Genomic DNA, 23,064 nt, shown 5'->3' with positions numbered 1-23,064 from the left:
TACGGGCATGAAGCACCTGGACTTCGGTACAAGTCGGCAACCATGTTCAAGGGTACGGGTTCGGATAATGGGAACCTTGAGTCACGAATGGGGTTGGCAAAGATTCTTGTACCTTTTTGCTGGATAGAGTTCTTTGTATACACTGCGACATAAGTCTGTTCGAGGTGCGTGGCATGTCTGTGACTGGGCATAGTGCACGAGTGATTTCTTACTTCATACTTATGCGATCGTTGATCTGGGGGAACGCAAGGATTCCCCTGTTCTCTCAGCTTCGCTCCTGAGTGTGATCCCGATGGTCTCGCTCTCGCCACTCATGCGGTCGCTCTCACGCTGTGTGCAGCACAATGTCGATCGTCTCCCAGACACAATGCCATCGTGTTCAACCTCGACAGCCAGTCATTTCTCTCTCTCCAAGAGAAAAAGAACAGCTGGTCTCGAAGCTGTTGTGTCCGATTCACGACCAGCGGCTAGCAGGTATGCTCCTACTGACTCCGTGGAGAAGGCTGATGTGCTGTCGAACGCGAGTATGTCGGTTCCCCTCACAGGACACATGTGTAGAGGAGGATTGCATTGGTATTGATCCCATGCCACGGAGTTAGTGGCCACTTCTGCGCGCCACCTCCCGAATATTCCGGGCCCAGGTTTTGGGAGGGAATATGCATACGGGACGGGAATGCGTGCGGATCGGATGTAGCAACACCTGCCTCTCCATCCGATTGCATGTCAGTAGTAGACCAGAAGAACATCTCAGACCGCAGCACTCTCCCCACCTCCCGACACAATCTCCTCACTCTCCCGCCTCACCCTTCCCACCCTGCCCCTGGCTCCTTCTCACCAGCAACCCCCAGCACCTCCAACAACTCCCCCACCTCGGCATGATCCCTCGTACTCAACATGCGATGACAAAACACCACCTCCACCCCTCCCTTACCGCCCTCCACAAACAAAACCTCCCCCCCATTCTGCCCCGGATGCCCCCCCTCCAACCCCGGCCCCCCTTTACTAGTCATAAGCGTCCACGTACTCTTCAACGCCAACCCCAGCGACCCCTGAGTAATATACTCCGGTTTCTTCTCCCCGCCACCGTAATTATTCGTCATTCCCAGTGTGGTATACACTTTTCTCTCCGGGTCGCAGAAGATGGGGAAGGTGGTTCCGGTTCGGTGGCGGTAGCCGGGGATTTGGTCGGGTTGGCCGGAGCCGATGATTGTGAGGGTTGTGTTGGTGTTGGTGGTGGTGTTGTTGTTGTGGGATGGGGAGAAGAGGTGGCTGTGGCGTTGTAAGGCGCGGACGTATTCTTCGCAGCTGCCGCAGAAGAAGTGGCGGATGAAGATTAGGAGGTTCTTTTGGGGGGAGGAGGGAGAGGAGGGAGAGGTGGTGTAGAGGGTGTTGAAGGGGAGTTTGGTGCCGTTTTCATCGATGACTTGGAGGGAGGCGACTTGGTTGAGGGTGGCTTGGTCGGGCAGCTGGCGGGCGGTCTCTTTGGTTGCGACTTGCATTTTGACTGGTAGGGGGAGGGTGCAGAGTTGGATGAATACTACTTCTCTTCTAATATCTACAGTAGATGGGCTGATGATCATATGTTCTATGTGGTGTCATGTGCCTGAAGACGGCGACAAGGGCTCGGGTCAAAGCATCCGCTAGCGCCAAGAACGAGCTCTTGCCCGCTCCGCTGCGTCTATCTAGTTCCTGTATCTTTCACGGCGAAGTCGGTCATTGTCGGCCAATATACTACCATCCCACCCTCTCCTCTTACGCCGAGAACACCGGCCATGTTCTCCACCAAACTCACCCGCGCCGCCCACCGCGCCATAGTCAACACCCACACCCCGTCCCCGACTCCCTCGGCCTTATCTTCCGCCTCGACCTGCACCACCGTCCATCGACCAACAACCTCCCGCCCTTCACACCAGCGCCGGCCATCGAGCAGCAAAGCGTCATGTCCGCCCGATAGCAGTAAACCTACTCCTGCGGCGAAAGGTGCGGCTGCAGTGACGGCGACATCGGCCGAGGAGTCTCAGGCACAGTCACAAGCCACGCCGAAGAATGTGAGGAAGTCGAAGAGAGGAGCTTATGGGCCGCGAACGAGTAAAGTGGCTGAGGTGTTGATGCCGGGGAGGGAGAGGGAGAGGGAGAGGGAGAGTGAGAGGCAAGGCCAGACTGCGGATCAGTTTGCTCGTCTGCCTGCCGTGCCTGGCGTGCAGCATTTGGGAGACAAGGGTATGTTATACATCTGAATCAAACCCGGACGGAAGGGTAGATTACTAACTTGAAGGGAATGAACAGACGTCGGCCTCTCCTCCTTCTTCTCCCTCCACCGCCCCATGTCCGTAACCACCACCATCCCCCCTCCCGCCTCAATCGAAGCCTTCAACACCATCTTCGACACACGCCTCACTCACGACCCCTGGGCCGACGGCGACTCCGCCCAGCGAAGACCCGAAGACGTAATCTACACCCTCCACAACACCATCGAGAGTCTCGAAACCAAGGCCCGCGCAAACCAAGACGACGGCGTGCGATGGGAAGTGATTCAAGAATCCCCCACAAACGCCGATAATGGAGTGAAACATCTTGACGGTGCACCGATGCCTAAGATCAAGAGTCTGGAGGAGCTAGTGGCGCAATTCACACCCTTTCGCCCTCCACCGCCACCGTCACCTTTTGCATCCGAGCAGCAGCAGCAGCAGCAGAAGACAACAAGTACAAAACGAGCAACCACCAAGGCATCGAGTCGAAGGCCGCTAGCAGTACCTACAACAACACAAGCAACGGGACAAAAGAGCTACCAAACCACCATCACCATCCTCGAGACCACGGCCGCGAATGGCGAACAATCTTACTCAGCCTCTCATACCCCGATCGTGCAGGTCACGGATCCCGCTCAGCAGACGAGTCTGGAGAACGGCATCCGCGACCCCTCCTCTACAGAAGAGGTCAAGCAACCGCGAAGAACGAACTTCATGCAACGCAGACGTGCGTTCCTCCTCTCCTCCCACCAGCAGCGAGCACACCTCACAAGCAGGGCAGGAAGCGCAATACACCGGGGACGAGCGATCAAGCACGCGCCCTCTACGGCGGGGAAGGGGAATGTAAGGATGTATGCGATTTCGGTCAAGAGGCAGCGGAAGTTGAAGATGAAGAAGCATAAGTATAAGAAGTTGATGAAGCGGACGCGGAATTTGAGGCGGCGGTTGGATAGGAATTAGAGAGGGTCCGAGCTTTTCTTTGCTGGACCGTCGTTTGGCAGGGGGGGCCCTCAAGTGGGAGGAGGAGGAGGAGGAGGAGGAGGAGGAGGAGGATTGATGCATGCATGATAGATGGGGCGGCCATTGGTGGGGAAATTGTAACTGCGTGGTGTTGCGAAGGGAGGGGACGGGGCTGCTGGGGTAACAACTGCTATTGCTACTAGCATTGGGGGGCGGGAGTGGGGAGGGATGTCTGCTCCGATCTGCTCTGCGTTGCATGGCTTGCGTTTTTCGCCGTGCTGCATTGCATTGCATTGCATTGCATTGCGTGGCGTCCGTCCATGATGACGGGATCTGCTGTGTACATAGCGACGAAAATATGCATCACAGTGCGAGAAATGATTTATCCTTTTACGGGAAAAGAAAAACTCCAGCATCCTGCCTAGCAGCTCATGACGCTGGCCCACCACTCTCCTCTCCTCTCCTCTCCGCTCCTCTTTTCCCCCCTCTCCACCACAACATCCCCCCCCCTGCATCATCGAGCCTTCCTATGGCCCCGCGCTCAGGAAGAATCCAACAGATCGCCCAAGCCCCCGCGCCCCAGGCCCAAATCAACCTCGGACCTCGACCGGGAAAAGAAAAGCTGCACAAGACCCGGAGATTTTCGAGAGGGACGATTCATCCTTCACCCGATTCCATGGTGTTGGGTTCTATTACACTCCAGTCATCTCCGCATGGATGAGGGTGGGGGGCCGGATGGCACTACTCCAGAAACCACTTGGACACCTCCGGGCCCCAGACCGCCAGACTCTCGTCCTTGGCGTCGCTCCAGCCGACGGGGGTCTCGTGGTTCACGAGGTCCCCGTCGGCGTAGTGCTCGACCATGTTGCCGGTTGTGTCCCACCAGTAGTCGAAGATTCTGCGAAAAAAAGAAAGCCGTCACGTTAGCACTTGCGCTGTTTCCCGATATGGGGGGACATGAAGTCGGACTTACTGCGATCCCAGGATATGTCGCCCTATGCCCCAGACACTGGTATACCCTTTCCCACCCAACCATTGATGCCCCAAGTGCTGGGTATCGTAATCGTGGACCTCGAAGGAACAGTGGTGCACATGGCTCGTTTTATTCGTCGACATGAAGAACGTGTGATGGTCCACCGGATCGGCACCCCGGTCGATATGTAGGAAAGCCGCTACGTCTTTCTTCCCACCACCGCCATCCTTGCTACCACCACCATCAGGCACATATAAGAAATCCGTCGGCGCCAAGTTGAAATTCCGTGTATACCATTTCAACTGCTCGTCGAAATCTTGGACGCAGAGCCCATAGTGTCCTAATTTATGCACGGCAGCGGGCCCAGGCGTGAAGCGATTGAATTTCCGCACGCGCGGTTTCTCCACCTCGTCGTTCACAATCACCTTCTCCGGAAAATCGCCTGTAGGTGCCGCTTCTTGGCCGTAAAGCAGGTTGACCATGAACCCCTCCGGATCAGTCAACGTGAGCATATGGCCTCCCCCCGGCGCATCGTCCAGTTTCTGAATCCCTTCTTCTGCCGCCCCCGGGATGGCCGTGGCTTTTTCCAGCTCGGATAGTGATTCCACTTCGAAAGTCCCTCCGAGGAATTTCTTGGGACCCGATTGCGCGTAGTAGACGTATTGATCTGAGCCATATCCTCTGAACCATCTCCTCTTCCCGCCTTCATTACCGTGGTCCGACGTCTGCACGATATGCATCCCGAAATCCCGCATGAATGTTGTAATCTCCTCGAGATCAGGATGTTGGTATCGCATGTGCGCTAGTTTCACGATCTTGACCTGTTTGCTTGGGTCGATGCCAGCGGCTTTTTGCCATTGTGATAAAGGTTGGCTTTCGGGGCCGATGGCTTCGGTGTCGGGGAGAGAGGCGCCGGCGTTGAAGGTTATGCTGCCGTTGGCGTAAGAGGTCGCGGTGGAGGTCAGGGTTACCGGGCGTTGGGAGCCCCATTGGGAGGAGTTGCCTTGGGGGGGTATCCAGGTGGAGGAGCCGTTGGATTGGGTCTGGGTTTGGGTTGTCATGGTTGGGTGTGTCTGGGAGGGGTTTCTGAGGTGGTTCGCGCTTGTATTGATGGGTGATGTACGTAATGTCCTTACAGTGCAGGCAAGGCAGTGTTGAACGGCCTGTGGATGTTATACTATCTTACATGATTGAGAGATCAGCCATACCCATTATGGAGCCTTCGAGACCCTCATGCTCAAGTCCCGAGCAACTGAGTTACGCCTGACATGACGTGGGGACTACCGGATGTCAAGTGGGGATGTTGAAGTGCCGAAGAGGGTTCCTGGTAGCCTGGTGAGCTTTGCTATGCAGAGACGGAACAGTTTCCGCTTTGGTTTGGTACAATTATTGGGTATAGTATGCGATATATGCTAAAAGGAAGAAATATTATGTCTATCTTTACTTACGTCCACACGCCGAACAGACAGCCTAGCATTAGTAGTACAGGTGTGAGCAGCAGGATGCGGAGACAGCTGTTCCTGATCGCAGATCCGGACGATGAAACTATGCCACTGCCCGTCGCTGCCGTGGACGACGTAGCACTGCCTTGCTCAGTGGGTGTTGCACCACTAGCCGTTGTAATCACAGGCAGGAAACCACTCGGTGAGCTAGGACTCTGCACAACTGACGACGATGAACTGGACGCGACCTCTGCTACAGTTCCATCCTCGAGGAGGACTCCAGAGGGTGCCGCGCTGACGCTGTGACCACCCATGGTGATGCCCGGCTCGCCTACACTCAACGTCTGAATTCCAATCGCCCAAGCGATATAGGATCCCGGAATCTCAGAGGCCGTTGCGAATGCTGAGCTAAGTGTGAGGATGGCTTCAGGTGCTTGTGTCGACAATGTGGAAGATGGTATCGAGAACGGTATCGTCGTGCCATCCTGGACGATACCGTTGCTGCCTGCACTCAAGGTATGACCATCAATCAAGACGCCAGACCCTGATAGTAGCGTCTGCGTACCAAGTAGAACACCGCCTCCAGGGACAGAGTGGACAACGGCGGTCGAAGTCCCAATCGTGATTGCTGCTTGTGGTGTAGAAGTCTTGCTCAACGTCTTCGTGGCAAGTTCAACAGTACTGCCGTCCTCAATGATTTCTCCGGACACAGCGCTGTAGCTGTGGCCGGCCGTGCTTAGAGCTGGGCCGCCCTCACTGACTGTGGTGCCAGCAAAGGAGAGAAGGCGAGATGTCCCGCCATCTGGTGCTACGACAGGTACGGCGCTCAATGTTTGCCCACCTCCTATCGTTGAGGCCGAAGAGGTAGCTAGGAGCGAGACGGACAAGACACCTTGAGAAGAGGTAGCGGGGGGGGCAATGCTTCCGGAACTTCCAGGATCGTCTCTACTTGCTGCTATGCTGCTAATCGCAGTACCTTGAGCTGCAGTCAGAACCTCATATGCGTTTGTTGCTGAAGGGAAATGGACTAATGTCGAGCTTGAGGAGAGGGCTGGTACGATGCTCGGACTCGCCAGCACAACCCCCGATCGGCTGGCTGGGTCATCAGCTGTCTGAACGGGTCGGTAAGAAAAGCTTGTTGGAATCTCTGGGCTAGTCTGCGTCGAGATCAAAGATATGCCGACCAAGGACGGGTCGGCAGAGGATGGCCATGCCTTGTTACTTGTCGAGCTTTGCACAGGCTTCTCCGACTCCAGAGGGTCTGTCGATGCTGGGGTGTGCAATGCACCGCCGCCTTGGCTTATACTCGCTCTGGGATCCGCCGGTATCGCTGTGGGAGTTTGGCTTGCAGGCGCCCTAATTGTTGATTGTGGCGAAGCAGGCACGGTGTAGGACGGGGCATGTGGTGTGGTGACGGGATCAATCGCTTGAGCTGGCTGCAAAGCAATAGGAGGATCCCAAGCACCATGCCAGTCAAGTCCGCAGCTCTTCCATGCTGGGTCCAGATTCCGCACTTGACTAGGTAGGACAAGAACCGGTCGATAGAGACTTGACCAGATAGAGTAACAGCCATAAGCGATGCAACTTGGCTGCTCTATGTATGCCGAAACTGGCGGTAATCCGTTCAGATCATGGAAGTCGAATTTTGCGGACGGGTAGAAAGTTGTGGTCCTCGCACCGTTGTCGACAGTCTGAACAGCAAAGTCCCAGTCCCCTAGCATGCTATATAGTGATTGCGGATCAACTCCTACGACAGCACCAGGATACGCCTTGCCGACAGCATTGCCACAATCGTCGGTGGCGTAAGCAGTCTGGAAGTCGATGTACACCGTCGGTGAGGTAAGCGTCATGTTCTTGTATACCGCTGTCACTTCTTGCGCTCGCGACGAAGACCGATTCTGATATCCTAACATGATAGATGCCGATGCTGAAGCTTGGGCCTTTGATGGAGAGGTGGACATAGCCATGTCTGCCCAGTAAATCAGCTCGACAGTACCGCCTTGTACTTCACAAGACTGTCGGCAGCTTGCCGGTGTAAAGGTTGGCGCTATCGAGCAAGGTTGCCAAGTACATGTGGGAGGTGGATCGCGGACGGTAATGACGGACGCATCGCTGACTGACTGTCGCCTCCCATACACGGTGGTAGTGAAAGTCGCAAGGCCAGTTCCAAGCTCATATTCATAAGTCTGGCGGTTATAGACTGAAGGGCTTTCCGAGTAGCTTGTGGAGTAAGCTACAGAGGGATATGTCTTCGGTACGTCCACTTGTGTCATGGACACATCATTGCTTGACCAGAATGCCCAGCTTGATGAGCAGGCCAGCCACGTCGAGGAACACGTGGATGCGCACTGTGCATCACCAAGGGCGCATATGATGGTGGTAGCATTTCCCGACTTGCCAGAAGGTAAGTCGTATGCGTACAGAGGCCGATGGGTTACCTCCGTGACGCTGTCTGAACCGAGGAATGAACTGAGGAGTACTCGGGTCGTTTTGTTGGCCACCTGCTCATTCGTCGAATGATTTGCCGCGCTGGAGCTATCATTATGGGAGGTGGTATCAAAAGAGCTGCTAGACCAAGCAAGTGTTGATAGATCGAGAGTAAGAAGGACTCCGAGGATATATCTGGAGCGCCGGGCCATTGATAATGTTAGGAGACAATGTCGTACCACTTCCTGGATCTGGTGATGTCGTGGTATCGAAGATTCTATTGGGACAGACACATGCAATGGCAACATCTACACGACAGGCAGTCATCCCGGAAGTCATGTTTTGCTGACGCCGGTCTGGATCCGATAGACTGTGTTCACGGACGATGGGCGCGTAGTAAGCGCCTAGGGGACGGCTACCAAGGCGGTCGCATTGGGCCAACGGTCTTAGTCGCGACTGTAGCCAGGTGGCACACATGTTCGAGTATGAGAACCCGCGCCGTATTGCCCATGGGTATACAAGTCCAAGGGTCAGACATCCATGTACGGGTCCAGTGGACAATGCGCCTCAAATCTCACAGTCGACTACGTGCTAGCAATGTAGACATCCGCGGCGCTCATGTTCTCGTAACATATCACAGATCGCGAGAATGCGATCGTGTCTATCATAAAGGAATGGAACATACAGCGAAGGTAGAGTTGTCCTGGTGAGTCTTCGAGGCCCATAGTGCTCTTGAAGACGTGAAGTAAATCCGGTCGAGGCAAGCATTAGCGTGTTTCAAGATCGCCAAGAGCAGCGGCACTCCTGCATAAGCTCCCAGATATCTGCAGAGGCGCCGCATCCATCCACCTTCTCATAGTGCTTGCGATGTAGAAATGAGGCGTGGAATTGGCGTACACATGGCCATCAGGGCGGTTGTTGTGGAAGGAACACGATCTTCAAGCACGCATGTTTCTGTCATCCAGCCCTACCGGCAGATCTACCTCCCCCGACTGCACTGATCACCGGGCTACATGGGCGGTAGTCAAATGGCTGCGGGATGTCTGCTCCACGGATATCCCCTGAGCGGCTCGCTGGCGGCTGGACACTCAATCACTCCGGCCCACAAAGTGATCTGTGGATCTCGAAGCTCCTTGCAGAAGCGCCACCGCAGCGTGGATACCGAAGTCGACCTTGAGCGGCGGTCCTACACCCACTCTCGAACGTGAGCACTACGAAAGCGTAGTAGCTTCGCTGTCAGCAGAAACGATGAACCACCAAACGCTCCACTGCCGTTGGTTCACAAACCAGTCCGTAACCCGGCAGTCACCTGCAATCTTCGCTACGTTCGCCTTTCGAGAACAGGTCAAGCCACTGGCATCATTCGTCGCTGCATCTGGCATGTGCCCGCTCGTCTGATTCAGGACACGACTTCGCTTCTACACAGCCGGCACGCTCCTCGGAGTATCCTACCGAACCAGATCCAAGCCGAATGCCTAGTCTACGACGCGGCTGGAGCTGCCCATGACGCCTACGATGCTGCCTACGATGCTGCCTTACATGCACACAGAAGTTGACTATCAAAGGCTATAAGATGGCTCTTTATGCACGTCAAGATCCACTCTATGTGATGTGTGGCCCAAATAATATGCAGAGACAACCGTTCAAGCCATTACTCCAGATGTGGCTAGAGCTCCCACCCGTGCGTTGAGATCTGCGACGTATCGTGGGATCCCTGTCTGAACCAGAAAACCGTGCCCACATAGTGTGCATAGATAAAATGAGGTTGTTGACGGTGTCGCAGGTAACGCCTCACAAAGGCGAGGGGCAAGAACTTCAAGATGGGGCTATATTGCTATCCGCTCGTCTTCTTTGTTCATCATCGTTCTTTACCATCCGTTCAGTCACTCATTATTCGCGCTGCGCGCATCCAGGTCTGCGACCAACCCGCAACACACTCTTTTAGGCTCACGAATCGCACCACCATCAGATAACCACAAGCGTTCCTTTGCCACGACTTCATACCGATCATTTGGACTGCAGCAATCATGCCTTCTATCAGAATTGCACAGGCTGCTGTGGGCTTGGCGTTGGCTCTCACGGAACCGGTCTCTGCGTTTTGGCGCATGCCATGCCCTGGCCGGCTAGTGCTTGAGCGTATCGATCCCATCGTCTCGCCTTACGAGGTTTCGGGCCACGTCCATACCGTATCCGGCGGCAGTGGATTCGGTTTCAACACAACTTACGAGCAGCAGCGTGCTTCTGCCTGCTCTTCGTGCCCGATCAAGGATGATCTGTCAGCTTACTGGACACCGAAATTGTACTACATGGCCGAAGATGGTCATTTCGAGGACGTCCCACAGGCTGGCGAAGGCAATGGTGCCACAGGTGGCATGACGGTCTACTACGAACAGCGTGGCCCTGACTTGAAGAATCTTCTAGCCTTCCCAGAGGGCTTTCGCATGCTGGCTGGTGATCCTTGGCAGCGCAATGATACTGGCCTGAAAGCTGCTCCTGGAAAAGCCGTTAGCTTCGTCTGCCTGGACTACTCAGGTGCCACGAAACACCCCCAGACCGGTAACATGCCAGACTACAACTGTCCCGATGGCCTCCGTGCTCAAGTCTACTTTCCTTCTTGCTGGAATGGTGTAGACATGGACCCGCCGGACCATCACTCTCACATGGCATACCCAATCGGCGAGTATGACAACGGTGTATGTCCCGACTCCCACCCTAATCAGACAATCTCGATCTTTTACGAAATCATCTACCAGACGAATCTTTTCGCCGAACGTTGGTATGATGCTGCTGGCAAACACCCTTTCGTCTTCGCGCAAGGTGATCGTACTGGCTACGGCTTCCACGGCGACTTCGTGAACGGATGGGACGTCGAGGTTCTAAAGAATGCCACCAGGGATTGCACGAACGACAGTGGCCAGCTGTCCGATTGCAAATACTTCGACGACCTGTTCTCCAACGAGGAGTGCCAAGCCTGCAAGATCCCGCCCATGATTAACGAGACTGTTACCGGCAATCTCACCAAACTGGCTGGCTGCAACACACCCACCGAGGGACCTGAGTATGCACCACCTCAGAAATGTTCGCTCACGCCCATGGGCACTGCGCAAGAGTATTTCACCAACGTCGTCAGCTCCCTAGGCTGGGAGTATCAAGGCTGCGCCAACGACAGTGTCGTCACACGCACGCTTCAAGGCGCTAACACAGCCTCCAACTCTATGACGATTGAGACCTGCATCGACTTCTGCAAGGGCAAGGGCTACTCGCTCGCCGGCCTTGAGTATGCAAGTCAATGCTATTGCGATAACGACTACAAGAGCGACAACGCCGGCTCTCGTGCACCTCAGCCTGATATTTTGGGTGACTGCTGGCAGCCATGTGCCGGTAACTCGGCTCAAGTCTGCGGTGGCGCGGGTGCGCTCAGCGTATACAGGAACTGCGAAGGCGGTGCTTGCGACAACGTTCTCTTCCACGTCAATGGCTCCACTACTGCGCCTGTCGAGAGGAAGCGTCACTTGCACAGTTCGCGTCACAACCACGGCCATGCCAAGCTTTAGACAAAGGCCGAGGGTATGTGGTTGAAGAGTGTGATTGAGGATATCTATTTCGACCTACGAATTCAACTTCATGACAATTTTCATTCTATCTGCTGGGAAGGATCTCGTTTGAGACGGGCTATGACTTGCGACATGCTGGGAGGAACAGGCTTCTGACGTGTTATTGCTTCGATGATCCGTTGAAATATCTGTATACATAGCATCATAGAGACGCTTTCGGAAACATGCACTCATGCCCTTGTCTCTCCATATCTCATGTGGGGCGGACGGATCAGAGCGACATAATTCGCACTGGTGTCAATATCCAGGCACCTCAACTCGAGATCGACGGCAGCAAGCAGTCGACGCCCACATTTCGATGCAAATACACCATCATCCAGAGGTCGTTCAAATGGCCTTTGCTCCAGCAGCGTGGTGAGCCATCTCTGCTTTGGGTGGTTGACAAAACGAGCTCTTTGACTTCCCACAACGGTAGTGCACGGCTTGGCGACTGTGTGCGGTCTAGGTTCGCACTTCAGCTAGAAATCGCATTTGGGTAGTCTGCAATGGCTGTCTAAATTTCACTTCCAGCGAATGTGGTAGCTACGACGGTATGATCTACCGTGCCGTAGGCAGCCATGAGTACCGCCCAGATCTTGTACAGATGCAATCATCGTAATTGTCGAGATCTATCCCGCAGGTGAGCTGCTTCTAGCAGAGACGGGAGGTCAAGTGTCCTTCAAGAAGACATATAGGTGAACGTGGTTGTCGATGCGAACTACCGTCGTTATGGCGGACCTGAACTGGACTCATTCATCCCTTCTATTTACCTTCTCAAATGTATCTCTCGCGTTGCCTCGCCTCTCAAACGCCCATGGTGGAGCATGCTACAAATGTGTGTGGGAGGCGAAACGCAGAAGTCTGTTTTCGACTTCCCCATGTGGCAGCATCGGCCAAGAAGCGGCTCATGCTCTGACAGGTCGTTGAACTTTAACCTCTTGCTTCGACTTCCGACCAACATACACGAGCAATATACTGCCATGACATTCTCGCCGAGGTTCTCACGAGATACGTGTATACATTTTGGCTTCCTATGATGTGGTCTGAGTCATGTGAATGATCTCGGGGAGTAGGCTCAATACCATGCGCTTTGCGCAAGACCGAGTCAGCTTTTCTGGCCAAGACCAATGTCACACAGCCCTGCCGACAGTACGATACAAGCCAAATGCTTGGCTACGATGCATCGATCTACCTTCCGACCAACGACATACCCAGTTCTTCTCACTCTGCCTCGGCCGACTCTGCAACTTTTACGCCACAAGCATCTAGGACCGGAACATGATGCTTCATGCCGAGCCACTTGACACAAACCAACGTTACCGATCATGCGTGTCTCAGCATTGAGCGAAGGAGGTATCCGATGAATCCCTGCTAGCGATCTCACTTCCTCCCTCAGTGCCACCTACCGGGAGTAAGCACGATCTCGAGAGCCTCGGTCATCGACCAGGACTGTGGAAACAAACACGGTGGTGCTGCCGTGGCGGCATATCAAGTCGACGTCCACGTTTCATCTGCTAGATGGTGAGCCGTAACAGGAAACTCCAAACTACATTGCTATTTTGTGCAGACCTCGGGACGAATGTCTGCCAGCACGATGTGCGAGCATATAAGGTAAGGAAGTTCAGCGTGTAAGGCCAAATCCAGATCCCAGCTTCATTCAGAATTATCAGCATCTGCCTACCATTCACTTTCGAGATTACCTTCCAGACTTTCTTTCTCACCATCATGCATATCACAAAAGCTCTCCTCGCCATGGGCATGGCCCTCTCCGTCTCCGCCGCTCCGGTAGTCGAGCGAGACGAGAGCAGCATCGCCGAGCGCCAGACGAGCTGTGCTGCTTACAGTGAGCACCAGCAACCAAAGGCGTCCTTTGGACATGCTATTGACCAACTCCAGCCATCATCAACACCCGTGGTACTGGCGAGATCCAGGGCCCATCCTCCGGCTTCCGCACCATGAACAGCAATGTTCAGCAGCAGGTCTCAGGCGGCACCATCGTATGTTGAGCACAGCATACATCCGATGTTCTTACTAAGAGTCTACCAGTACAGCACCGTCTACTCCGCAGACTTCAGCCAGAATTTTGCCGCAGGTACAACAGACGTAAGTATTCCAGCCAACCGCCATCGGTCTTACAACGATGTACTGACCCTTCCATAGATCGTGAACAAGGTCTCTAGCCTCGTCCGCGCCAATTCAAACGTCTGCGTCATCCTGGAGGGCTACTCCCAAGGCGCTGCCGCAACCGTCAACGCTATGTCTAGGCTCACCGGGACATCTTTCGATGCCGTCAAGGGAGTCTTCCTTATCGGCGACCCAGAGCACAAGAGCGGTCTGGCCTGCAACGTCGACCAAAACGGGGGGACAACGACGAAGAATGTTAATGGGCTGTCTGTGGCGCTTGGAGGTGGGATCCCGTCCAACTGGGTGGCGAAGACTCTGGATGTTTGCAACTACGTAAGTGTCAAACATCTCATGTGTGGTGCGAACATGCTAACGCAGAAGCCATCTAGGGTGACGGTGTCTGCGACACTGCTCACGGCTTCGGTATCAATGCTCAGCATCTTGCCTATCCACAGTCGGCGAGTGTGCAGAGCTTGGGCACAAAGTTCGTCGTTGCCGCGCTCAGGGGTACTGCTTAGAGTGAAACATCATTCCTGACGACACTTCTGCTGGCCAAGTAGTTCGTGTTCGAGCTCGAAGGCCTTTGTCGAGCTGCTGGACAGAATTGACGGGTATGAGAGTAGTTGTAGACTGTAGATCAGCCGAACTACACTCTTTGAAAACACGACGAACGAGACGCCGTTGCGAGTAGTCACGATAACGGATGGGATGGACGGCGTTCGAGTGTGGACTAGGATGGGGTATCATTGAACCGTATCTATCGACATGCAAACTCGCTGCAAAACCAGCTTCCTCCAGCGCCTCACAATCTCCTCTCCCACTATTTCGTGGTCGGCGTGGGCGCCTCCGGCTTCGTGCCTGTAGGCTTAGCCTTCTTCAACTCCCCTTCGATCGCACCCTTCAGACCTGCAGGTGTACTTGTACTCGCCCACCTCTGCACGACCTTGCCATCCCTCCCAATCAGAAACTTCTCAAAGTTCCACTTGATCCTCGTCAGACCCATGAGACCTGGTTTGCTCGTCTTCATCCATTCCCACACGGGCTCAACGTTAGAGCCGTTGACGTCGGTTTTGCCGAGAATGGGGAAGGAGACGCCGTAGTTGAGTTGGCAGAATTCCTGGATCTCTTCGTTGCTGCCCGGGTCTTGGGCGGCGAATTGGTTGCAGGGAAAGCCGAGGATTTCGAAGTCGGGGTGGGAAGGTTTGAGTTCTGGGTGTCTGCGTTAGTCGCGTGCATAATATGCATAGGCGTTGGAGGGTGGAAAAATTTACCTTTGTAGAGCTTCTCAAGGCCCTCGAATTGAGGTGTGAAGCCGCATTTGCTGGCGGTGTTGACGACGAGCACGACCTTGCCTTTTAGGTCGGTGAGAGGATATGGTTTGCCCGTCTTGTTCTTGGGCGTGAAGTCGTAGAAGGTGGTAGCGGAAGACATGGTTGATAGTGGTCTGATAGGGTGGATGAAGGGATGTGTAGGAGTGGTCGCCGAGGAGGCGAGGAATGGAGCAGGCTTGTATATATTCCTGCTAACGGCTCTAGAAGGCCGGAGAAGGGCCTGCATCTGACACACACGTACGATAGCTTACCCGAGCATAAGTACAAGGCGAGCAGCGCATGTGAACTCTTCCTTCCGAAGACCGCGGCATAAAGATGGCGTAATGCGTACTCTCTCTCTTCCTCTCGGGGTTTCCGTCTTATCGGGAGTAGTCGCGAACGGGTCACGTGGATCGTAGGCCCACTATCTCGGCTCGGATTCGGCGGGCATGGCTCCGCCTCTTTGACGACAAGAGGCTATGGTCACACTTTTTTACAGCGCCGTTGAGCGCAGACATAGTGACTCTCAAGCTGCCCGACTGGCTCTTGATGAGCTCGACCAACATTTGTGACATCCTTCCCACTTACCCATCACCATCGACATGGCATTGCTGATTGGCTCAGGCGTCGGGCACGGAGGCGAAATAAGAACCGACGACGTGGCCAACCCACCCCACCACGGTCATTGCCCGGTCCTCGACGTCGACCATTCGCATAGATGTGTCGGCCGCAAACATGAAGACATTCCACTTCCGAGCTGAAAGACTGGTCGAACACGACTTCGTCGATTCAACACCTGCGCCTCGGACGCTGGTCTCAACCTACGCAACTCGTACCCCGGGTCGATGTAATCCTCTTATAAGTCATCGTGTCCCACCGTGTTATCCACGTAGCATTCAACCGGACAGCTTTGTGCTCGCCACGATTTCGTACTTCCAAAGCACATATACATTAAGAGCACACCATCAGAAAGAAGCCCCTGTGGAACCGCACAGCTTATACCTCTTATCAAAATCTCCTCCACAGCCATGAAGATTGCCATCATTGGTGCCGGACCAGCAGGCTGTATGCTTGCACGCCTCCTGCACCAGAGGAACCCAAGCATCACGACAACCATCTTCGAGAGTGAATCATCCATCAACTTCCGCTCACAAGGCGGGACTCTGGACCTTCATATCAAGACTGGCCAGCTCGCGATGCGCCAAGCGGGCCTCTGGGATGAGTTCCAGAAGCATGTCCGTTATGACGGCGAAGCCATGAAAATCGCTGACAAGAATCTCCTCTGCTACATCAAGGTGGGCGCCGGAAAGCCGAACAGCGCCGCGAGTTCAGGACGACCTGAGATCGACCGACCCGTCCTACGAGAAATGCTATATCGAAGTCTGCCAGAGGGAGCGGTCAAGTGGAAGAAGAAGCTGGGCGAAGTAAAACGCGAAGGCGCAGACCTTACCCTATGCTTCGCAGACGGTACAGTGGAACGTGGCTTCGACCTCATCGTTGGTGCCGACGGAGCATGGTCCAAGGTTCGCAATCTGATCAGCGATGCCAAACCGTTCTATTCTGGCATAGCCGGCCATGCCATGCACATCAACGACGCCGCAACACGAACACCAACACTCTACGAAGCCGTGAATCGAGGATCGCTATTCAGCTTCTCGGACGGGAAAGGCATATTCGCACAATATATGGGAGACGGCAGTCTCTCCATTGCCACTTGGTCTGTTCGTGATCAAGACTGGCAAAATGCGTACGATGTCCACGACACTGCGTCAACGAAGGCCGTTTACAAGGAGGAGTACGCGGACTGGCATCCTACCCTCCAACGTTTCCTGCAAGAGGCTGACGATGAAGTGGCGCCTCGCAATCTGTTCATGCTGCCTATCGGACACAGCTGGCGGCACGTCCCAGGCGTAACACTCATAGGCGACGCCGCACACCTTATGACACCCTTTGCAGGCGAAGGCGTGAATCTAGCTTTCGCCGACAGTCTGCAGCTCGCCGATGCTATAGTCGCCGCCGCCACATCAGCAATAGCAGTCGCAGATCAGAAAGGAGAGCTCGATATTCAGGTCACCAAATTCGAGCAAGAAATGTTCAAGCGCTCGACAGAGACACAGCGGATGACTTGGGAGATGCTCAAAGCTATGTTCTTGACTCCTGGTGCTCCACGACTTGGTATTGAGAGGTATATCATTCAGGCTACAAAAGGAGAGATGGGGTGGTGGGTTGCGACTTTCATATTGACGCCGGTGGTCTATGCTTGGTTTTTTGTTTTCAAGCTGCTTTATTAATGTGGAAAGGGCCTCACTGCAGTGGTTACAGTATGAAGTGAGGGAAGCCTATGGCTTCGGGATTCAATGCTGCGAGTGAGGTTGGGTGATGGTAGTCTGAATGAAAGAACTTGATGAGCACGTGCAAGTGGTCAGAGCTCTTGAAGCAATAAGTATTCGTTCAATGTCCAGCCAACGACACTCAATATCACTACCCACCAAATACTCTCTCCTTACCACGTATACGGTGCATCATGAGCACAACACAGCAAGAGTCGTGTCACCTTCTGCGGCTGCCGCCGGAGCTACGCAAGTGCATATACCAGCTCGTCGCCACACTGTCCGAAGTACACTTCCGCAAGAACAAGTTGCTACCGGGTCAGACAGCTCTACTGCGGGTGTGTCGACGGCTCAAAGAAGAGTATTAGACGGTCCACCGCCACGCAGTCGAGCAAGCCGAAAACTTCATCGCGGACATCAGCGACTTCGGATTACTGCAGAAGTACCTCGAAGCTCTGCCCCCTTTTGATGACGATGACAATGGCCGGAGGACTATTCACGTCAGTATCCATGTAAAGGATACAAAAGTCGAGTCTTACGACCATATTGACTCCTGGCTTACGGCTAGTGTGAGCGGAGCGTCGCTGTCGCAGCTGAAGCGAGTCTGCCGTCTCATCGTGACTCCCACCCGAGCTTACTCGGATCCGGCCGAAGATGAAAGATTCTTGATAGATCTCAACACCGCGATGATGTTGTCGAACGGGGTAAATCAGGAGTATGTCGAGGAGTGGTTGAGCCTGACGAAGGATTTCGAACTGCGCGGGAACGATAAGCAGACTGGGTCAGTAGCTGATCGACTGCTTCGACAGTGGTAGATGGCAGCCGTGGAGACCAGTTCCGGGCTAGGGCACGATTGCCAACAAGGCGTGGTATTCAACCTGTCAAACATCGCCAGCGAAATGAGTGAAAACTCGAAACAGTGTACGTTTTTGCTTATCAAACGGCCGGTCTAACCACAAATAACCCCCAATCCTAAATAATCTAGAACATATGAGCTTGCGCTCGGCACGTCTCAGACACCACCACGGTGCGCGTGAAAGTGTTCAGACAGCCGACCCACCAGCTCATGATAATTGCAATCATAACACACACAATCATAGCACAATCATAAATCATCGTCCTTCACATGTGTAAGTACAATCGTCTGGCTTTCAACGTCTTGGCACAGGTCCTCCATTATCATCGATGTAGGCAGGTCCACAATGGTTATGGCTTTCTATGCGGTTTGGTAGAAACCCCCTTCCTCCTGGACAAACTCAATATGCAGTGGCATCTGTCTTCCGTAAGTCCTTGGATTCCTGTAGAATGGCAGCACGAGTATTTCTCGGATTGGCCAAAGAGTGCGCAAGATTCTAAAACAACATCTCAACGCTGAACATTTCGGGACGAAATAACTTCAAGTTTGTCCAACGGAAGTCCGGCAATGTAGCGGGGACTCTGCGGCCACGGATGATTATCCAATCCAAAAGGCATCCTCCAGGGGAGGTCGATCCATGTCCGTGGCTTTCCAGATGTTCCAATCCAATACGGCAAGCGCTAACACCGACTATAAGTCTCCATCTTGAACAAGGTCGTTTCTACATCATCGTCAGACCTACCTTTAGGCTTGTCAATGGCGAGCATCTGCTTCAGCCACGTTTGGCGTCCTGGGAGAGTCTCCTAAGCTCGGCAATGTTATGGCTCAATTGTTGAAGTCCGGCTTCATCATCCGGGCTTTGCACAAAATCCATTTGTCTGGCAACCATGTCCCGCTGATTAGCCCACTGGGTATATAGCACTCTCTGACGTTGATGATGTCCTTTTCTTGGCTCGGCTGGAGCAGAGTAGACCTCCTGTGGGTACGGGACCATGGTGGCCTGAGGATAAGCTGGATATGGCATCTGCACAGTCTGGGCAACCGGAATCTGGACTGGAGGAAGCTGCGACATCTGCCTCTGCGCCACGGGTTCGTCGGCAGCGGGAACAGAAGCCTTCCTCTTGCGGCCACCAGCACGCTTGGAGGATCCAACAACAGCTGAGCTTCCATCCATGGCATGGATGTCCTCCTTGTGGTCATGGACACGCTTCATATGGTCAAATAGGTTATATCTCCTCGGAAATCCGTTGCCGGGCATGCCACGTTCACAACCAGTATAGTAGCAAAGATGAGGCCGGTCACCGTGTCCGTGCATACCATGGGCCTCTCTTTCATGTCGGAGCAAGCAAGCTGTGGAGGAGAATTCCTGCTTGGCACAACCATCATTCTTGCACCGAAAGGGCTTGATGTGCGAGTCGATGAATTTGCTGTGTTGGGTGATTGAAGTCAGCATGTAGATCACCTCAGGGTCGACTGTTTCTCGATCGATCGCTCTTACTCATAATTGCACTTCAACTTCGTTGGCTGATGTTGACAGGTTGGGTCGTCCTTGAATGGGCAATGGTACAGTCCATCGGCTTCTGCTTCCTTGCTGTACAACACGTGGGTCCTGTGGCGGCCTTCCTCGCTATCAGAAGCTGGACCTGTTGATGCACGGGACGTTTGGGCACTCTGCTCGTCCATCCTAGGGATCCTGTCCAGCTTGGCTACCAAAGGCTTGACAGCGCGCGGAGAGACAACGAGCGGCGGTTGTACAGTGGCGTAGCTTTGAGAAGTGCTGGCAGAAACATCAGTATTACACAACTTGAATCGGCGAGCGCTCGAGTCTGACCTGTATGTAAGCATTGGTGAGCGGTGCATATCTAGATCCGTCCGGACGGAGGAGCTCCAGTCCTCGGTGTGGTCAACCCAGTATCCAACGGGTCCAATGGGCTGGGTCTGCACGGCAAGCTCTGGTCTTACGGTCTCCATGGAACGTGCTGGTAGCACACCAAATGGACTTCCAGGGACGTTCGTCGCGACAGCTGGCGCTGGCATGGAAACCGGTACATCCAACAGGGCCGAGGTGGTGGGCCGAACCTCATGTGGCACATTACTTACCGTAGGCATGAATGCATGTGCATTCTGCGGCATCGTGACATGAGGCCGGAGTATACGCTGGTATCCAAATACCGGCTGACTGGGTACAGCCGTACTGTGTGTCCTGGGAAGTAATGGCCGTCTCTGCATCACCGAGTATGGTACGGCATGCCTTGGCTGGAAGTACTGCGGAGCATGACCAGGAACAAATGACCGGGATCCTTCCGACAGCGCAGAATGAGGTGCAGGCATGGAGGGTCCGTACACAGGGTACGATTCATATGGCACGGATCCTGCCGGGAGCATATGGCCGTGGTATGTCTCGGAAGAGTAGGTGCTCCATGACGGATCCACCGGGTAGGACGTATCCAAGCTGGGAGGCAACAAGGAGGGGTCCGGTTCAGACAAAGACGTAAAAGTATGTGAGCTCTGGCTCTCTTGGCTCAGAACAGGCGATAGGCCTTGTACTACAGATTCCTGTGGCGTTTGTAGCCATTGCGAAGGCGCAAATGTGACGTAGGCACTAGTGCATGGAGCTGCGTGCGCGTAAATCGGACCCTGGAAGTCCTGGCTGGTCTCCGGCTGATACACTGGATCGGTAGGCACATAAGACGTTGTGTAGACCTCGTCGGCAAACGAGGCCTGGTTCCATTCCTGGCTCATGATGTCCTGGCAATCGGATGAGAAGTCCGACACGGTCTCTGGAGGAGTCAATGGGAAGGCCTCCCCGAATGGCACGGACTGGTTCCACTGATCTACAAGGGCTGGTTGTGAGAAGAGCAACGATCCAGATGGGTAAGTGTAAGAAAGATCCTCGCTAGGTACAATTACTCGTCAGTATTGGCGTAATCACTCGTGTGGCCCGCGAATAAACATGCGATGCAAGCAAGAAATAGGGAACAGGCAGTAGCTTCGTGGCGCGAATTGGTCCCATCTGGAGGATATGTTGTCCAAGCAGGAACGTCACGTGGTCTGTTCGGTGTGCCACAGCGATTTTCAGCAGGTGAGCATGGACTTCGTGCACGTCCAGGGAATAGCACCGATGGCTAGGAAGGGATGCATGTCATTGGCAATGGCTAGTCGTCGTGGTCGCAGTCGATGTCTGAATGGTCCGGCTGTCCTATGAGCGCGATTCCGGCTTCGGTCGTCCTTGATGGTCTCAATCTTCCGGGCCGAATAGTGACTGGGTCCGCGTCTTGTGGCAGTCCGAGGATGTTCTACATTTCACAGCATGATACAAGCAGCCTACGATCGGATGCTGTGCGAGTGACTAGCAACGAGAGCCTGATGTACTCGCATTGATCCAGATCCCATGTGGGCATAGAAGGTGCCGTCCATTCCCCAGCATCATGGCCTGGCGGAAGCAGAGAAGCAAGGACGAACAACATGTCTTGAAAGGAAAACTGCAAGCATAATGCGTCACTCGGGGGTGTAAAAGTACCTGGCGGGCACGATATCCTCGCTGTTGCGGGAGATCATCCTGGAGTGTTTGTCCGGAGTCGAATACTGCTGCGGCTGCACCTCTCCAAAATTGGCCTGGATGTTTCACGCAATTCAACAAGATAATAACAATTCCAATGGATAGGCGTGATCCTGTTTAGTCGGTCTCCTGGGGCGAACGATAGTCGTCAAATCCAAACAGCGGCCTGCTGTCGTCGAAGCTGTACAGCCTTTGGGCAGAAAGACAGCAAGAAAGCGATGCGAAAGGAATGCAGACTGTACGAGGTGGGCGATCCACCTGATATGGGAGCTTTACCTGCCACGCTGACCGACTGCAGCGAAAAGTGTGAGCGGGGAGCAGATGGCGGCAGAAAGCATGAGTTGATTCGAGCGTATTCGTGCGATAGACAGGGGGCTTGATCGGCGCCCATTCGTGCGACAACTTTAGCGTGTGATAGACAGGCAGCTTACCCTGTTCGATGGTTGCGTGTACGGTAGCCACGTCACAGCCCTCTGCTCAAGCGTGCTGCGAGTCAGCTTTAGCCGGGTCATGGTGGCCAGTCGTTGTGTTGCCGTGCATAGAAATTGACACGGAAAACTTGCGTGAGGACGAGGCTGCGAATTTTGAGGCTGCCGCGATGTCGTGGGGTGATTTAGCACGAAGCCCACGCTATAAATCTTGTGATGAGGCAGATTGCTGCAGGCTCAGCCTCGTGGTAGCTTATCGCGATAATAATTCAACCTGGCTGCTGGTTGAGATCGACATGATCGTCTTCGTACCTCCGTACAGCAGTTCTGTTGTGGTTTCAAGTCTGCAAGATGCTGATCCTCCGTATCGTAAAGTACCGTGCCGGGTAGACGGGCAAAAGACGTTCCGGGAGTCAACCTTGCACAACGGAACTCTCTTCATGCGTGACTGAAAGTCTGTAGCCGCTTCTATCGGTGGCTTGACGATCGTTGTTTGTACAACTTCAACAGCCGAGACTCGACGTAACGGAGCCATGGGCGTATTCTGGCTCAGATCAGGCTGTTGAGACGGAGACCAATCCACTAAAATCACTGCCTCGCAGTCGAATTTTGAAAGATGTAAGAAAAGCCTCCAAAGCGAGGTTTGATGCAGGTCAGGCAAGGATAAATACGGACGGACCGACAAACGTTGTTACTGGAGCTCAGCTTGTGAAGGCACAAACGCTCTTGACTCAGGTCCGCTACACAGCGCAGATCTGATCTCTAGTAGCCGGTAAATGAGTATCGATCGAGTGTCAATCGGCCAGCCATACA

At 54.0% G+C, this 23,064-nt stretch overlaps 10 protein-coding genes across 10 annotated transcripts; 5 read left to right on the top strand and 5 right to left on the bottom strand.

Moving 5' to 3' along the window:
• Positions 1-800: 800 nt before the first annotated feature.
• LTS14_009244 (uncharacterized protein) lies at positions 801-1,499 on the bottom strand (the record flags this gene model as incomplete). The annotated part of the gene is made up of 2 exons (XM_064841927.1): positions 801-997; positions 1,025-1,499. 2 exons carry the CDS (start codon positions 1,497-1,499, stop codon positions 801-803), a joined length of 672 nt encoding a protein of 223 aa, XP_064690437.1.
• Positions 1,500-1,772: 273 nt separating this feature from the next.
• Positions 1,773-3,209, top strand: LTS14_009243 (uncharacterized protein; the record flags this gene model as incomplete). Its single annotated transcript, XM_064841926.1, has 2 exons — positions 1,773-2,220; positions 2,287-3,209. The coding sequence occupies 2 exons, from the start codon at positions 1,773-1,775 to the stop codon at positions 3,207-3,209; spliced, it is 1,371 nt and encodes a 456-aa protein (XP_064690436.1).
• Positions 3,210-3,950: 741 nt separating this feature from the next.
• On the bottom strand, positions 3,951-5,243 carry LTS14_009242 (uncharacterized protein; the record flags this gene model as incomplete). Its single annotated transcript, XM_064841925.1, has 2 exons — positions 3,951-4,107; positions 4,183-5,243. The coding sequence occupies 2 exons, from the start codon at positions 5,241-5,243 to the stop codon at positions 3,951-3,953; spliced, it is 1,218 nt and encodes a 405-aa protein (XP_064690435.1).
• Positions 5,244-5,626: 383 nt separating this feature from the next.
• Positions 5,627-7,591, bottom strand: LTS14_009241 (uncharacterized protein; the record flags this gene model as incomplete). The annotated part of the gene is made up of 1 exon (XM_064841924.1): positions 5,627-7,591. The coding sequence occupies one exon, from the start codon at positions 7,589-7,591 to the stop codon at positions 5,627-5,629; it is 1,965 nt and encodes a 654-aa protein (XP_064690434.1).
• Positions 7,592-10,078: 2,487 nt separating this feature from the next.
• LTS14_009240 (uncharacterized protein) lies at positions 10,079-11,605 on the top strand (the record flags this gene model as incomplete). The annotated part of the gene is made up of 1 exon (XM_064841923.1): positions 10,079-11,605. The coding sequence occupies one exon, from the start codon at positions 10,079-10,081 to the stop codon at positions 11,603-11,605; it is 1,527 nt and encodes a 508-aa protein (XP_064690433.1).
• A 1,764-nt stretch (positions 11,606-13,369) lies between these two features.
• On the top strand, positions 13,370-14,286 carry LTS14_009239 (uncharacterized protein; the record flags this gene model as incomplete). The annotated part of the gene is made up of 5 exons (XM_064841922.1): positions 13,370-13,487; positions 13,541-13,641; positions 13,691-13,747; positions 13,805-14,101; positions 14,158-14,286. 5 exons carry the CDS (start codon positions 13,370-13,372, stop codon positions 14,284-14,286), a joined length of 702 nt encoding a protein of 233 aa, XP_064690432.1.
• A 302-nt stretch (positions 14,287-14,588) lies between these two features.
• On the bottom strand, positions 14,589-15,199 carry GPX2 (Glutathione peroxidase 2; the record flags this gene model as incomplete). The annotated part of the gene is made up of 2 exons (XM_064841921.1): positions 14,589-14,977; positions 15,040-15,199. 2 exons carry the CDS (start codon positions 15,197-15,199, stop codon positions 14,589-14,591), a joined length of 549 nt encoding a protein of 182 aa, XP_064690431.1.
• A 907-nt stretch (positions 15,200-16,106) lies between these two features.
• LTS14_009237 (uncharacterized protein) lies at positions 16,107-17,369 on the top strand (the record flags this gene model as incomplete). Its single annotated transcript, XM_064841920.1, has 1 exon — positions 16,107-17,369. The coding sequence occupies one exon, from the start codon at positions 16,107-16,109 to the stop codon at positions 17,367-17,369; it is 1,263 nt and encodes a 420-aa protein (XP_064690430.1).
• A 233-nt stretch (positions 17,370-17,602) lies between these two features.
• On the top strand, positions 17,603-18,223 carry LTS14_009236 (uncharacterized protein; the record flags this gene model as incomplete). Its single annotated transcript, XM_064841919.1, has 2 exons — positions 17,603-17,746; positions 17,777-18,223. The coding sequence occupies 2 exons, from the start codon at positions 17,603-17,605 to the stop codon at positions 18,221-18,223; spliced, it is 591 nt and encodes a 196-aa protein (XP_064690429.1).
• An 813-nt stretch (positions 18,224-19,036) lies between these two features.
• LTS14_009235 (uncharacterized protein) lies at positions 19,037-21,006 on the bottom strand (the record flags this gene model as incomplete). Its single annotated transcript, XM_064841918.1, has 2 exons — positions 19,037-19,691; positions 19,763-21,006. The coding sequence occupies 2 exons, from the start codon at positions 21,004-21,006 to the stop codon at positions 19,037-19,039; spliced, it is 1,899 nt and encodes a 632-aa protein (XP_064690428.1).
• Between the last annotated feature and the right edge of the window lie 2,058 nt (positions 21,007-23,064).

Source organism: Recurvomyces mirabilis (genome assembly GCF_035927965.1).
Source record: "Recurvomyces mirabilis strain CCFEE 5264 chromosome Unknown scaffold_30, whole genome shotgun sequence".
In the NCBI taxonomy this organism is placed as follows: Eukaryota; Fungi; Ascomycota; class Dothideomycetes; order Mycosphaerellales; family Teratosphaeriaceae; genus Recurvomyces; species Recurvomyces mirabilis.
The sequence above is the reverse complement of the archived record's forward strand: the minus strand, read 5'-3'. Positions and strand labels throughout refer to the sequence as shown.